This window comes from Arachis hypogaea, chromosome 12 (genome assembly GCF_003086295.3).
Source record: "Arachis hypogaea cultivar Tifrunner chromosome 12, arahy.Tifrunner.gnm2.J5K5, whole genome shotgun sequence".
NCBI lineage: Eukaryota > Viridiplantae > Streptophyta > Magnoliopsida > Fabales > Fabaceae > Arachis > Arachis hypogaea.
Genome location: NC_092047.1, coordinates 7,618,575 through 7,633,119, shown reverse-complemented (window position 1 = coordinate 7,633,119; position 14,545 = coordinate 7,618,575). Strand labels below are relative to the sequence as shown.

The 14,545-nt window shown below is 34.6% G+C and overlaps 1 protein-coding gene across 2 annotated transcripts; it reads right to left on the bottom strand.

The window, feature by feature from the left end:
* Positions 1-8,514: 8,514 nt before the first annotated feature.
* On the bottom strand, positions 8,515-14,142 carry LOC112726646 (phosphoenolpyruvate carboxylase 2). 2 transcript variants are annotated; one of them, XM_025776122.2, is made up of 11 exons: positions 13,856-14,142; positions 13,473-13,687; positions 12,452-12,846; positions 12,252-12,336; positions 11,840-12,062; positions 11,538-11,641; positions 11,346-11,433; positions 11,022-11,176; positions 9,718-10,716; positions 9,095-9,481; positions 8,515-8,976 (listed from the first exon to the last, which is right to left on the bottom strand). In XM_025776122.2, exons 2-11 carry the CDS (start codon positions 13,644-13,646, stop codon positions 8,680-8,682), a joined length of 2,907 nt encoding a protein of 968 aa, XP_025631907.1. In that variant the 5' UTR covers positions 13,647-13,687; positions 13,856-14,142; the 3' UTR covers positions 8,515-8,679. The 2 variants fall into 2 exon arrangements, with proteins under 2 accessions (XP_025631907.1, XP_072064729.1); XM_072208628.1 differs by having other exon boundaries at positions 13,473-14,125.
* Positions 14,143-14,545: the final 403 nt, after the last annotated feature.

The window sequence follows — 14,545 nt, the reverse complement described above, 5'->3', positions numbered from 1 at the left end:
CGAAAATCGAAACAAATCGCTCAATTTTAAATATTTTTGGATTTTGGATCGGTTTTATTGTAGTTTGGTTTAATTTTGCAATTTCACTCTGCAAACCGAACCGAACCACATATTATAATAATAATAATAATAATAATAATAATAATAATAATAATAATAATAATAATAATATCCTTACTCAATTACTTTACTCCCTTACCTTTCTCCACACTGCCGCACACACCTCATCATTCTCTTTTCCCCCAAACATACACAAACCCTAACCTAAAGAAATTCTTCTCTTCACTCTTCACTCTTCACTCTCACTCACTCTCACCATATCATATCTCAAACACACCTCACTCACTCTCACCGTCACGCGCCGACACCATCCACCGCCTCCTCTTCTCAACGATGCCCTCCGCCACCTCCTCTTCTCGGTGACGTCGTTGCCGTCTCCTCTTCTCGATGATACTGCTGCTGTCTCTTCTTCTCAGTATGTTTTTAATTGTTTTCGTTTAATTTTGTTTTGTTCTGAAGGATAACATTTTAGTTTTTATTAAATTTTGTTAAATTTTGTGTTGTATTGTTATTCTTGTTATTTTTGACAATTTGTTCTTGTCATTAAAATTTGATAAACTTTATATTAAATTAAATATTTTATTCTTGTTGTAGTATTATTCTTGTTATTTTTTATAATATGATCTTATTATTAAAATTTGTTAAACTTTATATTAAATTAAATATTTTGTTCTTGTTGTACTATTATTCTTGTTATTTTTTACAATATGATCTTATTATTAAAATTTGTTAAACTTTATATTAAATTAAATATTTTGTTCTTGTTGTACTGTTGTTCTTGTTATTTTTGATAATATGATCTTGTTATTAAAATTTGTTAAACTTTGTATTAAATTAAGTATTTTGTTCTTATTGATTGAATTTTATTTTTTTTATCTTTTGCAGATTTTATATTTGTTCAGTTGATTTTAGTTTTCAATTTGAAGGTCAACAATGTCAGCTTCATATCTTGAGATAATATTCTTATTTTGTAATATGTATATTGGTAACTATTCAATATGTTGATTAATTAAGAAAAATATTAAAATAACATAAATTTATTAACTATTCTTTGTTATCACAGGATGTTCAAAGGAGTGAGCCAAGATTTATCAGTGCTACTCCGTCCACTTTTGAATCAGTCAGATCTTCGGGACAGTCAGAGTCGATGCCGCAGTCGCAGCCACAAACTCAGTCGCAGACACAGCCACCATCGCTACCGCCACGCAGTGATCAGAACAGTGAAGGAACTAGATCTAAGAGGAGGAGAGGCAAAGCAAATGTTGCTGATGACTCACCTAATCCTGGCCAGTCTGAGGAACCAGGTACAAGTAACACTAAAAAATCTGTTAGACCTAGATCTTGGACTTGGGAGCATTTTAAAAAAGATGAAAGTAGTGCCAAACCTAAGGCTATATATGTAAGTAGTGTGGAGCATCTTATGTGGCTGATTCACATAAAAATGGTACTAGCAATCTTAAAAGTCACTTGTTGAGTCAATGTAAAAAATTTTCAAAAGATTCACTTGATCCCATACAAAAAACACTTTTTATGTATCAACTTAAAAAAGAAAAAGAAAATGGGCTGGATAATTGTTTGACTACTAATATTATTTGATCTTGATTTATGTAGACAAGCTCTTGCTAAAATGATAATCGTAGATGAGTTACCTTTTAGATTTGTCGAAGGAGAGGGTTTCGTTATTTCATGAGTGTTTTGCAGCCAAAACTCCATATTCTGGGCAGGATATCAGTTGCTAGGAATTTTTGGAACTTGTTCATGAATGAAAAATATAACTTGTTCCAACAATCCCTAGCAACTGATATCCTACGCGGAATATGGAGTTTTGGCTGCAAAAGACTCATGAAATAACGAAATCCCTATCCTTCGACAAATCTAAAAGGCAACTCATCTACAATTATCATTCTAGCAAGAGTTTGTCTACATAAATCAGGATCAAATGATACAGCAGTCAAACAATTACCCAGCTCATTTTCTTCTTCTTTTTTAAGTTGTTACATAACAAGTATTTTTTGTGTGGGATCAAGTGAATTTTTTGGAAATTTTCTACACTGACTCAACAAGTGCTTTTAAGATTGTTAGTACCATTTTTATGTGAATCAGCCGCATAAGATGCTCCACACTACTTACATATAGCCCTAGGTTTGGGACCACTGTTATCTTTTTTTTTTTTAAATGCTCCCAAGTCCAGTATCTAAGTCTAACAGGTTTTTTAGTGTTACCTATACCTGGTTCCTCAGACTGATCAGGATTAGATGACTCATTAACAACATTTGCTTTGCCTCTCCTCCTCTTAGATCTAGTTCCTTCATTGTTCTGATCATTGCGTGGCGGCAACGACGGCAGCGATGGTGGCTGCGTCTACGTCTACATCTGAGTTTGTGGCTGCGACTGCGGCAATGGCGCCAGCATCGACTTTGCCTGTCCCGAAAATCTGACTAATTCAGAAGTGGACGGAGTAGCACTGGTAAATCATGACTCACTCCTTTGAACATCCTGTGATAACAAAGAGTAATTAATCAATTTATGTTATTTTAATATTTTTTTAAATTAATCAACATATTGAATAGTTACCAACATACATATTACAAAATAAGAATATTACCTCAGGATATGAAGCTGACATTGTTGACCTTCAAATTGAAAGCTAAAATCAACTGAACAAATATAAAATTTGCAAAAGATAAAAAAAATAGAATTCAATCAACAAGAACAAAATATTTAATTTAATACAAAGTTTAACGAATTTTAATAACAAGATCATATTGTCAAAAATAACAAAAACAACAGTACAACAAAAACAAAATATTTAATTTAATATAAAGTTTAACAAATTTTAATGACAAGAACAGATTGTCAAAAAAACAAGAACAATGGTACAACAAAAAATTTAACACAGTTTAACAAAAACTAGAACGCTACCCTCTAGAACAAAACAAAATTAAACAAAAATAATTAAAAACATACCGAGAAGAAGAGGCAACAGAAATGTCACCGAAAAGAAGAGGCGACAAACGGCGTTACCGAGAAGAGAAAGAGGAGGTGGCAACGACGTTACCGAGAAGAGGAGGCGACGGAGGCATCGTTGAGAAGAGGAGGTAGCGAACGGCGTCAACGTGTGACGGTGAGAGTGAGTGAGAGTGCAGAGTGAAGAGAAGGGCTTCTTTAGGTTAGGATTTGTGTATATTTTGCGGGAAGGGGAATAAGGTGTGTGCGGCGCTGTGGGAAAAGGTAAGGGAGTAGAGTAACTGAATAAGGGTATTATTATTATTATTATTATTATTATTATTATTATTATTATATGCGGTTCAGTTCGGGTCAGTTGTGCAGAGTGGAATTGTAAATTGGATCGAACTGCAATAAAACTGATCCAAAATCTAAAAAATATCCAAAGTTGAGCGGTTTGTTTTGGTTTTTGATTTGGATCGATGCGATTTTACAGTTTTTTTTTAATCGGTTTGGATCTGAAACCTATCTAATGTTATTATATTAATTTTTTTAAACTTTTTATGTAATAAAGACTTTAACGACATGATTTTTTTTATTTTATTAAAAAAAACTTGTTAGCTATTAAACAACTTTTGTTCAAAATCAAGTATCCATTGCAACCGTAATTGATCATCTCACAGCATGAATTCTGTAAACATAAGTTGACTACAAATTATCTTCTATTCTAGTAAATAAATGAATAAAACTCTACATTCAAACAAAATTCTTATCCAAATCTATCCAAATTGTTGTAACAACTTTTCAAATCACGCGCTCCTTCTCTGTTTCTTTCTCCTTCTCCTTCTCCTCCTCTTTCTCTTCGTATTTCTTTTTCTTCTTCTTCTTCCAAATTTGCGCAGGTTCTTCTTCTTCCCTTCTTCTTCTTCTTCTTCCAAATTTGCACACACAGGTTTTTCTTCTTTCCTTCTTCTTCTCCTCCTCTTAGAGATTATCAATTCAATTCAATTCAGAACACCTGGGTCCATTCAATTCAATTCATAATGAACCGAATATGTTATTAAGGTGAAACAATTGTATAGTACTAAATGAATGGAATATTATCCATTATATAAAATCAAATTCAAAACAGCTTTCTGCATAATGAACCGAACACGTTATTAAGGTGAAATAATTGTATAATACTAAATGAACGGAACATTATCCATTATATAAAATCAAATTCAAAACACCCGTGTCTACAATTTAGAGATTATCAATTCAATTCAATTTAAAATACCTGCGTCCATTCAATTCAATTCAACTCATAATGAACCGAACATGTTATTAAGGTGAAACAATTGTATAGTACTAAATGAACGGAACATTATCCATTATATAAAATCAAATTCAAAATAGCTTTCTGCATAATGAACAGAACATGTTATTAAGGTGAAACAATTGTATGGTACTAAATGAACGGAACATTATCTATTATATAAAATCAAATTCAAAACACTTGTGTCTATAATTTAGAGAATATCAATTCAATTCAAAACACTTGCGTCCATTCAATTCAATTCAATTCAATTTAGCAATTGCATTCCATTCAATTCGATTGAAAAAATAATCCATTGGCAAAATGTTGGTGTTGTTGGTGATGACGATAACAAAAGAGAAGAAGAAGAAGAAGAATCTGCATGCGCGAAAGAAGGAGGAAGAGGAGGAGGAGGAGGTATGCGTGAATTTGAAAGAAGAAGAAGAAGAGGACGTATGCGTGTATTTGAAAGAAGAAGAAGAAGTGCAAGGGAGAAGAAGAAGCGTGGGGGAGGAGAAGAAGAAAAACGCGTGTAATGACACTCTTTTAATGAGAGTGATTTTTGTTGGTGTTGGATCTACTTGGATAAACTTAAATGAAAAAATACTTGGACGTGTAGCAACACCCTAAATAAATAGATATCAAACTCCATCCTAGGTAGTAGGGGTGTGCATGGGGTGGGTGAAACCGGGTTTGATGTGACCCATACCCGACCCGAAATATATACCGGGCCTATTTATTAGACCCGAACCCGGCCCTAGACCCGATGAAACCTATGCACTTTCGAGCCACAATTATACCGGGTAAAAATCGGGTAAAAACCGGGCCATTAACATTACATTACCTTGATACCTTCTTATAAGCTAGCATGTGAAAATATCCAAATTTCCAAGACTCCAACCATTATTTGACATGGTAAAATTCACTTAGAAAAATATAACAAGAACCAACTCTTCTCTAAAATTAAAGCATAACCATAATCAATACTAATATTGTCTAATAACACTAAATATTTAAATCAATATAAATAACATAATATTATGCATTAGTCTAAAATCTTATGCATTTTAAACGTAAAACATTAACTTATAGTCTTATAATAACTAATAACACAAAATATTAAGGTTTACAATACTTAAATTCCACATAAGAATAGCCATCATCCATCACTAATAACACAAAATATTAATTGTGTATAATGACCGGGTCTATTTTTGAGACCCTTACCCGACCCTAAATCCAGTGAAATCACACCAAAATAGCTCCTAAAGTGTTCAGCACCGGATCGGGTCTTCGGGCCGGGCCGGGCCATACACACCCCTACCAGGTAGTTACAAAACGAGATGAATTACTATCATACTATACTTAATATTATTCTTTCTATTTTATATTATGTATTTATTTGATAGAAAAGTACAAGAAATAACTCTCCTACAAGCTAACATAGGCTCACTCTATTATAATTTAAATTTTATAAATAAATAAAAATTTAAAAATCAAAAATCAAAATTCTTTCTTCATTTATCCTAATCACATTTATAATACATAATAAAAACAATCCATAAAAAATTAATTAATCCATTTTCATTCATTTGGAAATAGTCAAATCTCTCTCTCCTCAAATCCACCGTCTCTACGTATTTTCGACGCCGCCTCCCACTGACCACCGTCGCGTCTTTCGTCGCGCTGCGCAGCCTCTTCCACGCATTCCGTCGCCATCCTTCTTTCGTCGATGCCGTCGCCCACCGTCCCGTTGCGACGCAGCCACCGCTGGTCCACCATTCGCGACGTGCGATCAACTACTCCGATCTATAGTGATTCCTCCACTCGCGATGCCCAACCTCCGTGACTTCCTCCTCGCAACGCGCCACCATGAGTCTCCCACCGTACACGCAATACCGTCTAAGATGTCGTCGCCGGTCACCCTACGGCTCTTTTTCTTTTCTCTCCTATTTGGTTTTGAATGATTCTTTTAACTAATTTTTTATGTTTCTTTTTTCTAAATTTCGGATGATTTTTTTTATTAGTTTTGGATGATTCTTTTTCCTATGTTTTATATGTTTTTTCTTAGAATGTAGATAATTCTTTTTCCTATGTTTTGTATGTTTTTTTTTCTTAAGATTTAGATGATTTTTTATTTTATATTTTGGTGTTTTTTTTTAGTTCTGATGTTTTTTTTAAAGAGAAATTAGAGTTTGGATAATAAATAGTAAAAGATGAATGAGAATAAAAAGAAGTAATTAATAATAATTAATTTTATATTTTTAAAAAATATAATTTAAATAATTAATAATTAATAACAATTAATTAGTATAAAATATAATTTAAATATATTTGTTAGCTTGTTGTTATTGGGTATACCCTGTTTGTTCGTAACAGAATTCTTATTTGATTATATCATATATACCTTATTGGGAGCTTTACTTACCTTGTCAAGATCTACTTTCACAAATCACAAGCTAAAAAAGGGACCGAAACTTGAATATGGCAAAGATGATTATGACCTTAAAAGAGTCGCATATATCTTATTAATTGGCCATAAAGTATAGTAGAGGAAAAGAAACAAGTGACACATGCTCTTATTAAGCCAAAGCTTCTCTCACAATAACCGTACTATATAAAATTATAAATAACAAAAGACTCAAATTAAACAACAAAACAACTAATTAAAAGAACATATGCTTCGCCATACATAATACCTTGCTATATATCTTCTAGTTAAGTCTTTCCTTATAATAAAAGCAAAGAAAATAAAGGGAATAAAAATCAATGACTAGTGAATGCATGCATTCATTTGTCAATTTTCTTTCCTTTTATTTTCTCTCTTTCATATCATAGTCAGGTAAATCTTTTTAATTTTACTAAATTTTTATTTAAATTTTTATAATTTATAAATAAAAAAATATAGGTAGATAATGAAAATATTAAACAATGTGAACAATGGATATATCGAATGTTCAATTTACTAGATATGCAGATGGTTATTTTAATATTAAGATTTAGGTTAGTAATTTAGATATATAGTGTGTTTTACTTGAATTGGGCTAATTTTAGGATCCGTTGTTCATGTTGTTCAAAAGAGTTATTGGTTACCTATAACCCTTTATAAATTTATAATTCAATTTCTGTATTAATTAAAAAAATTTATCTGATAAAAAAAACTCAATTATAAACTTTAAAATTATAAAAATCTAGTTGAAAAATTAGTAAAATTATAAAAGCATACCGAATAATTAAGCAAAAAATTAAACAAGGAAAGATCAACCTTAATTTTTACTATTATGGTGGTTGTCCTTTGGAACCTTGTGGTCACCAGAACTTGGTGAATTGACACACCCAGCAACACACCTATAAAGTTGGTTATGGCGTGATGAAGGTCCAGAAGGTGGAGCCAACACTCCTTTTGGAAGAACATTGAATACCGCGTGGCTAAACCCTGAATAAACGTTGCCGTACTCACCACCATGTCTTCTAGCAACACTTCTTGAACCGTGGGGAATGTTGAACCCCTTGTAGTATCTAATGGTTTTCAAGTTATCATCAAGAGTGGTGGAAAATGAAGCATTTGATGATGTTATGGCTATGGTATAAAGGAGAAGGAAGAAGAGCATAAGGGTGCTTAATGTGGCTAAGAGGGGATTGGAAGCCATGGCAAGAACACAAATTGTGTGAGATCAAGGTAAGACCTTGGTTTCAGTTTTTTGGGTTTATATTTTGACTAAATGGTAATGGTGAAAATATGAAAATGTTAAAATTATTACGGTAGTGTCACGTATGCAGGATAAGAAAAGGAAAAAGAAATGGCTTTAATTAAATGTGATTTTGAGAAAGAAAAAACAAATGTGTAATGATACATGCATAAATCAGTAAAACTATTAGCAGAAATTCTTACAAGGGTCATTGTGGTAATGTTACTTATCTTTAGTGAATCTTTTAATTAATCTTGTAAATAAAATATATTTCTAAATAACCCTATCTAGAGGTTTTCGGATTAAAAGATATTTTTTTTCCTATAGACTCGAATTACAAACCTTTGCTCTCCTAAATATTTCTTCTTGAATTGACTTTATCAACAGACTCTGACATAGATAGCAATGCCTTAATTGAAATCCCAAGTTCACAAATCATGAAGGTAATGTAACATTTTTCTAATCAGTATTAAAAACATGAAATAAAATAAAATAAAAACAAAATTTTTATATAACCAAATATGCCATCATAAAGGATCAAAGTCTTATTATATAAATAACAATAGTATTAGCGACACAGTCATATGATGCTGATCTAAATATCCAGCAGACATCATAGAATAGGTTATACAATGTTTACATATCCACTGACATAACCAAAAAAAAATGCCAATTTTTTTCAGCTTCTTAACCTGTGTTTTGCATGCCAGCAGCAATACCCTTCATTGTCAAGATAAGTGTGTCCTCCAAACCAGGAGCATACTCACTTTTTGGGTTGAGTTTAACAAGTTCTGCAGCTGGCTTGTTTGATTCCATGAATTCCTTTGACAAATGTGGCCTCAACTTGACATGGTAGTCGGGGTCGCGGATTCTCTTCAACGTGTAGGCTTGTAACACATTCAGGGTTGTGATGTATGAATCGCGGAGACGAAGCCTTTGCTTCAAGTAGGGGTCACCTTCAAGAAGATCCCTGTGCCCAGCAACCTACAATATACACAAAAGATGTTGAAGTACAAAATTTGGCAAGTTAAAGTGCCATGATAAGTTTCATTCAAATTTATAGATATAATTTATCATGATGTTACAGCAAGTAATGAATTACCTTAAGGAGAAAACTCTTGGTTTCTTCATATTTAGTCCTCAAGCGCTCTCCGAATGGCAACAGCTCTTCTGACACTAGGAGTTTGTCGTACAGGGAAGCGATCCCCGGGTCTCCCTTGGCGAACACCATCTCGATCAAGTCCAGGGTGACCCTGAAGAAAGGCCACTGGTTGTACATATCCTGAAGCATTAGGAGATTCTTTGGATCCTTCTCAATTGCATGCTTAAATGCAGAACCAAAGCCAAGCCACACTGGCAAATGAAACCTTGTTTGTGTCCAAGCAAAAATCCATGGAATAGCACGCAGTGATTCGATTCCTCCACTCGGCTTTCTCTTTGATGGACGACTTCCAATGTTCATTCGTCCATACTCCAACTCAGGGGTAGCCTACAGATCACAATAATAATCATAAATAAAGAAGAAAAGTAATGCTTTATATCAAATTATTTTAAAAACTATAAAACTAATGTTACATAAGCATTTGTTATGAACATTATCAATGAAATCTCAGCAAATTTTTACTTAATGAAGAATACCACCTAATTTGCTATATATTTTCTTCCAAGGCTATCATCTTCTATATCTAGGTTAATAAATCAAGATCGAGTGTAGATAATACTTACACATCGGAAGTATTCAACAAAACGGGGTTCCTGGAAAACAATGGAGCGATACTCCTTCGTTGCAATGACAGCCATCTCATCTAGCAGCACTCGCCATTCCGGTTTGGGTGACACGGGAGGGTGCATTCCGTGCTCAAGTGTAGCAGCAGTGAATCGCTGGAGAGTTCTAAAGCACAAGTGCTCCTCTCCAAAGGATTGTTCAATAACTTCACCTTGAACTGTCACCCGAAGTGAGCCATGAATGGTTTCTGGTGGCTGAGATAATATAGCAAGGTGAGTGGGGCCGCCTCCTCTTCCAACAGTCCCTCCTCTGCCATGGAACATTGTCAGCTTAACACCGAAATCCTTCGCAACCTTTATGAGCTCCTCTTGAGCCTTGTACAGCGCCCAAGCCGCAGAAAGACGACCGGCATCTTTTCCTGAGTCTGAGTATCCTATCATAACTTCTTGCTTCCCATTGATTCGGTTTCTGTACCAATCAATAGAGAAAAGCCGCGCCACTGCAGCAGGAGCAGACTCAAGATCAGCAAGCTTTTCAAACAATGGCACAACCCTTAGCGGTTGCTTCACATGGCATTCCCGTTGTAAGAGCTCAACAGCAAGCACATCAGACGGTGCTGTTGCCATTGAGATTATGTAGGCACCAAAGTTGTCTGAGGGAAGTTCTGCAATGACATGGAAGGTTTCCAGAACATCGGCGATCTCTTCTGTTTTGGGAAGATCAGGGCCGAACAGAGGGCGCTTTCCACTGAGCTCTGACAGAAGCCATTCCTGCCTGCGTTCCTCAGACCACTCTCGGTATGATCCAATCTCCAAGTGTTTGGTAATGGCATCCATGACATCAGTGTGCCGGTCTGACTCTTGACGAATGTCGAGTCTTACCATTGAGAGTCCAAATGTGGAAACTTGCCGCAAGAAATCAAGAAGGCTACCATCTGCTATTGGTCGGTCACCACATGCGCAGAGTGATCTATAGCAGAGTTCAAGGGGCTCCAGGAACTGCAAGAAATGAATTGGAGTCAAATAGTGTTTTAACATATATTGCCATGCATTTTGTATTGTCCTTTGTGAATCATGGATTTGCTACTCTGAATGAAATAAAAAACATAAGAAATCAATTTTAAGGAGCAACATAAATATTTACTGCTCCAAAACCACCGTGGATAAACCTGAAGAATATGTATGATATAGGTAATTATAAGTGTCCACAAAAATTAGAAAGTACCACGGTAAAGAAGGAACTCAGTATGTGACTACAAACCATAAGGTGATTGCAGTTTATAGGGCTGTTCTGAGGACAATACCTGCTCAACATTTGTGAAGGTTGTCTCTTCGGGGATGTCAGAGGTTCCATTGGCTAATAACTGGCGAGCACGTTCGCGTGTATTGTATAGTTTGTCCCTCACATCACCAAGAATAACACGATATGGCTCATTTGGAGGAATCTGCTTCCAAAATTCTGAAGGAATGAAGAAATTATTACAATGAATGACATTCAAGAGCAACTGAATTTTACTTGCCAAGTATTCAACTCTAAATGAATCAATAGGTGTGAACAGTTCAGTTTTGTAGATTCCAATGAAGATTTCAATAGTTCATTATGCAGTTCAGAGAAAAGTAGAACATACCAATGTAATGTTTTGCATCTCTCCTTGAGGACACATGGAGTTCATCAGCACGAACACGAAGCTCATCATTGCAGCGCCACATAGACAGCTAAAAATGCAGATAGAATCAATAATTTAAGAATCATGCTTTTAATGCTTTCACAAAATTATTACATACCAAATACATTGTTATAATAGCAGCATATTTGATACCTCAAACATGAGATCTTCTATCTGAGAGAAGTATAAATTAGCAGCCATCATTCTAGCCAGCAAACACACATCCCTTGTAACTTCAGGGGTTACCCTAGGGTTACCTGTAATGGACATTATACATATGAAGCTGAGAATCAAAACTCAAAAAGAAAAACAAACAAAGAAATAGCGAAGCATCATGGATGAGGTGAAGATATTTTAAATCCATTCCACATGAATACTTTGAAGATAATTAAGTTTGAGATTTAACGAGAAATAAGTTTGTGTGCTAATTTTTGGGAAAAAAAAAAGTAAGGTACCATCACGATCTCCTCCCATCCAAGAAGAGAATTGAATAAGAGGGGCATTGTATGGGACACGCTCATTTATTCCGATGTTCTTCAGAGCTGTGTCAACACGGCGCAAAAACTTTGGTACACCTTTCCATATTGTCTCATGAAAGTAGCTCATTCCTGCCCTCATCTCATCTTGTGGTGTCGGAGGACTCCTTCGAATTTCATCTGTGCGAAATGCAGCTTGAATCTGCATGAGAGAAACATCTTTAGAGCTATTGCTTTACCATAAACATAGCCACATATATGTAACCACAAATTTGAAACCATAAAATTTACTGACATATCAAAGGGAAATGGTAATAGAAATCATACACAGCTGACAATAAATAAGAAAAGAAACCCAAATGCATAACAGTACACAGAATCAAGAATGCACCTCTCTTTGGAGAGCCTCATCAAGTTCCTGCTTATCATCCGGTGTTATGTCTTTTGCATACAACTGTGTCAGACAGTTCCTTATCCTGAAAAAAGAGGACAATGATTACCAATGAGATCAATGATTTCCAGATTCTGGTGAATTGAAACGATAAATTCGCAGTTAATGGACTATAATTATTCCTGAGTCCAGTGACAAACCTTCCATGCTTTTGCAGCAGAGATCGACGAATGGACTGAGTGGGATGAGCAGTTAGGACCAAATCTACAGTTTGGTTCTTCAAGGCATCAAACACTTCCTGTGGGGACTTCTTCAGTTCAGTCACAAGCCTCTTGAAGGTTTCTTCAATGTCAGATTCAGTGATGGCAGAGTTCTCATCAGCAAAATCGCCCTTCTTTAATAGTTTAATCCTTCTTCGGTAGGCAATTTGGACTTCTTCTGCCAAGTTAGCCAAATTAAGCATGTGGGAAAATGATTTGGCAATGACAATAGAATCCCCAGCATCAAGACCAGTTAGCATATTCCCAAGTTCCTCCAACTTCTCAGTCTTATGCTTCCCTTCATACTCAGCTGAAAGCTCATAACAATCTTGAACCTATTAAGCATCAAATTGTTGAAACTATAAGCCACAACAGGAAAATAACAAAGAAAGAAAAAATTACAAAACAAAGCGGAATATTTGGTTCCTCTTTTTGAGTCAGTGCCAATCCATAGTATGTAACATGTTTGAGAGTACTTGTGCATATTAAACTTCTCCCCTCTTTTCTAGAGTCAATAGATCAAAATATTACCAGGAAAGAAAAAAAGGATCAGATTTTGTGCATCACATCAAAGTGGAACTGAATTTATTTACTTAAGAGTTTGCATTTATTTATGGCTCTAAAACAAAATCAAAAAGAGTAAAGGCCCCTGGTTCTAGATTAACGTTTCTGTTGCATTCCAATTGCTACAATTGAAGAAAAATTACGAGTAAATGCAGCTGAAACATTGAAGTACTACCATGATAGTGACACAGAGTAATTTGAAAACTGTATAGTCAACTAAAGATTGGAAAAGTGAAAATTTCTCAAATCCAGGGGACACACTACCATACAAATCAAAAGGGAAACGTCCAAACACCAACAAGGATTAATCTTTCCATGAAATTCGAAATGGGGTTTAAGAAATCAGCTAAAATTAAACCAAAAGTAAAGTCCTTGATAGAAAATTGAGGTGAATTACCGTTTGCCTGATATCTTCACCATGCAAATCCTGAAGAATGTCAAGGAATCGATCAAGCAACAAAGCATCATACTCAACAAGCTTGTCATCATCAGAAACCTTCCTTGGTGCCAGCAACCTCAGCTGAGCATCAATTGAAGCCATCTTCTCAATGTTCCTACTAGTAGCTGCCATCTTAGTCCTTCCTCACAAAAAACTATGTGCTATTTTTATATCTGTATTATAACAACAATTCAATTCATGCAAATAAATATATGTATGACCCCACAAAGCTTCACAACAATCTATTTCTTGTTACTGTATAACAGTGACCTCAGAAAATTAATCTATTAAAAGAAAAAAGAATACTAGAGAGAGTGAGAGAGATTAATCCCGTGACACACCGTAGATGAAAGATGTTGTTGCTAGAAGGGTGCTGACGATGTGGGCACGAGAAAGTGCATAGAAAAGAAAAGAAGAAGAAGCTGATAGGGTGGAACAAGTTGAAAGACTTATTAATAACTGAAAGAAACTCCTATTATCACGGACACACACACAGAGAAGAGGAGAGTGTGCTTGGAAACGGCATGTGAAACTAATAAGAAAGCTCGTATCTCGCCGTCTATTTATAGAGACTAAAATCACTTATATTCAAAATTTAACATTTATGAAATAGGATTCGAACCGGGACACTTAAGCTAACTACTAGACCAATTTAATTAGTTAAAAAAAAAATTTTTTATATTAATTATACAAATAGTTATTTAAAAATTTAAATTTGATGTCAATGAATTATAGCTTAAATAGTATAGTCTTCTCATACTCAATTTAGAAGTTGTGAGTTCGAGTCTCTTATTTTTTTTGTATAAAAAAAAACTTAAATTTAATTGGATGATAGTATAAAATATTTTATACAATTAATTCGTTAAAATTAAACCTTTTGCTAAATCACATCCGTTAAGATGCTTATAATAAATATTTTAATTTCTTGGTTGACTACTACCGATAAAGTTTGGGCTGTTTCGAAGACGGTCAAAGAGCTGTTTGAGAGCTGGATTGAAGCGCCTGATCGTAAATCTGAGTAAAAGAAGTGG

Coding starts and splice junctions, on each gene's coding strand:
- LOC112726646 (XM_025776122.2), bottom strand. CDS start 13,646: ATGGCAGCTACTAGTAGGAACATTGAGAAGATGGCTTCAATTGATGCT. Junction 10,717..11,021: donor CCTTCACAAATGTTGAGCAG/GTATTGTCCTCA, acceptor CATTTCTTGCAG/TTCCTGGAGCCCCTTGAACT. Junction 9,482..9,717: donor TTGTTGAATACTTCCGATGT/GTAAGTATTATC, acceptor TGTGATCTGTAG/GCTACCCCTGAGTTGGAGTA.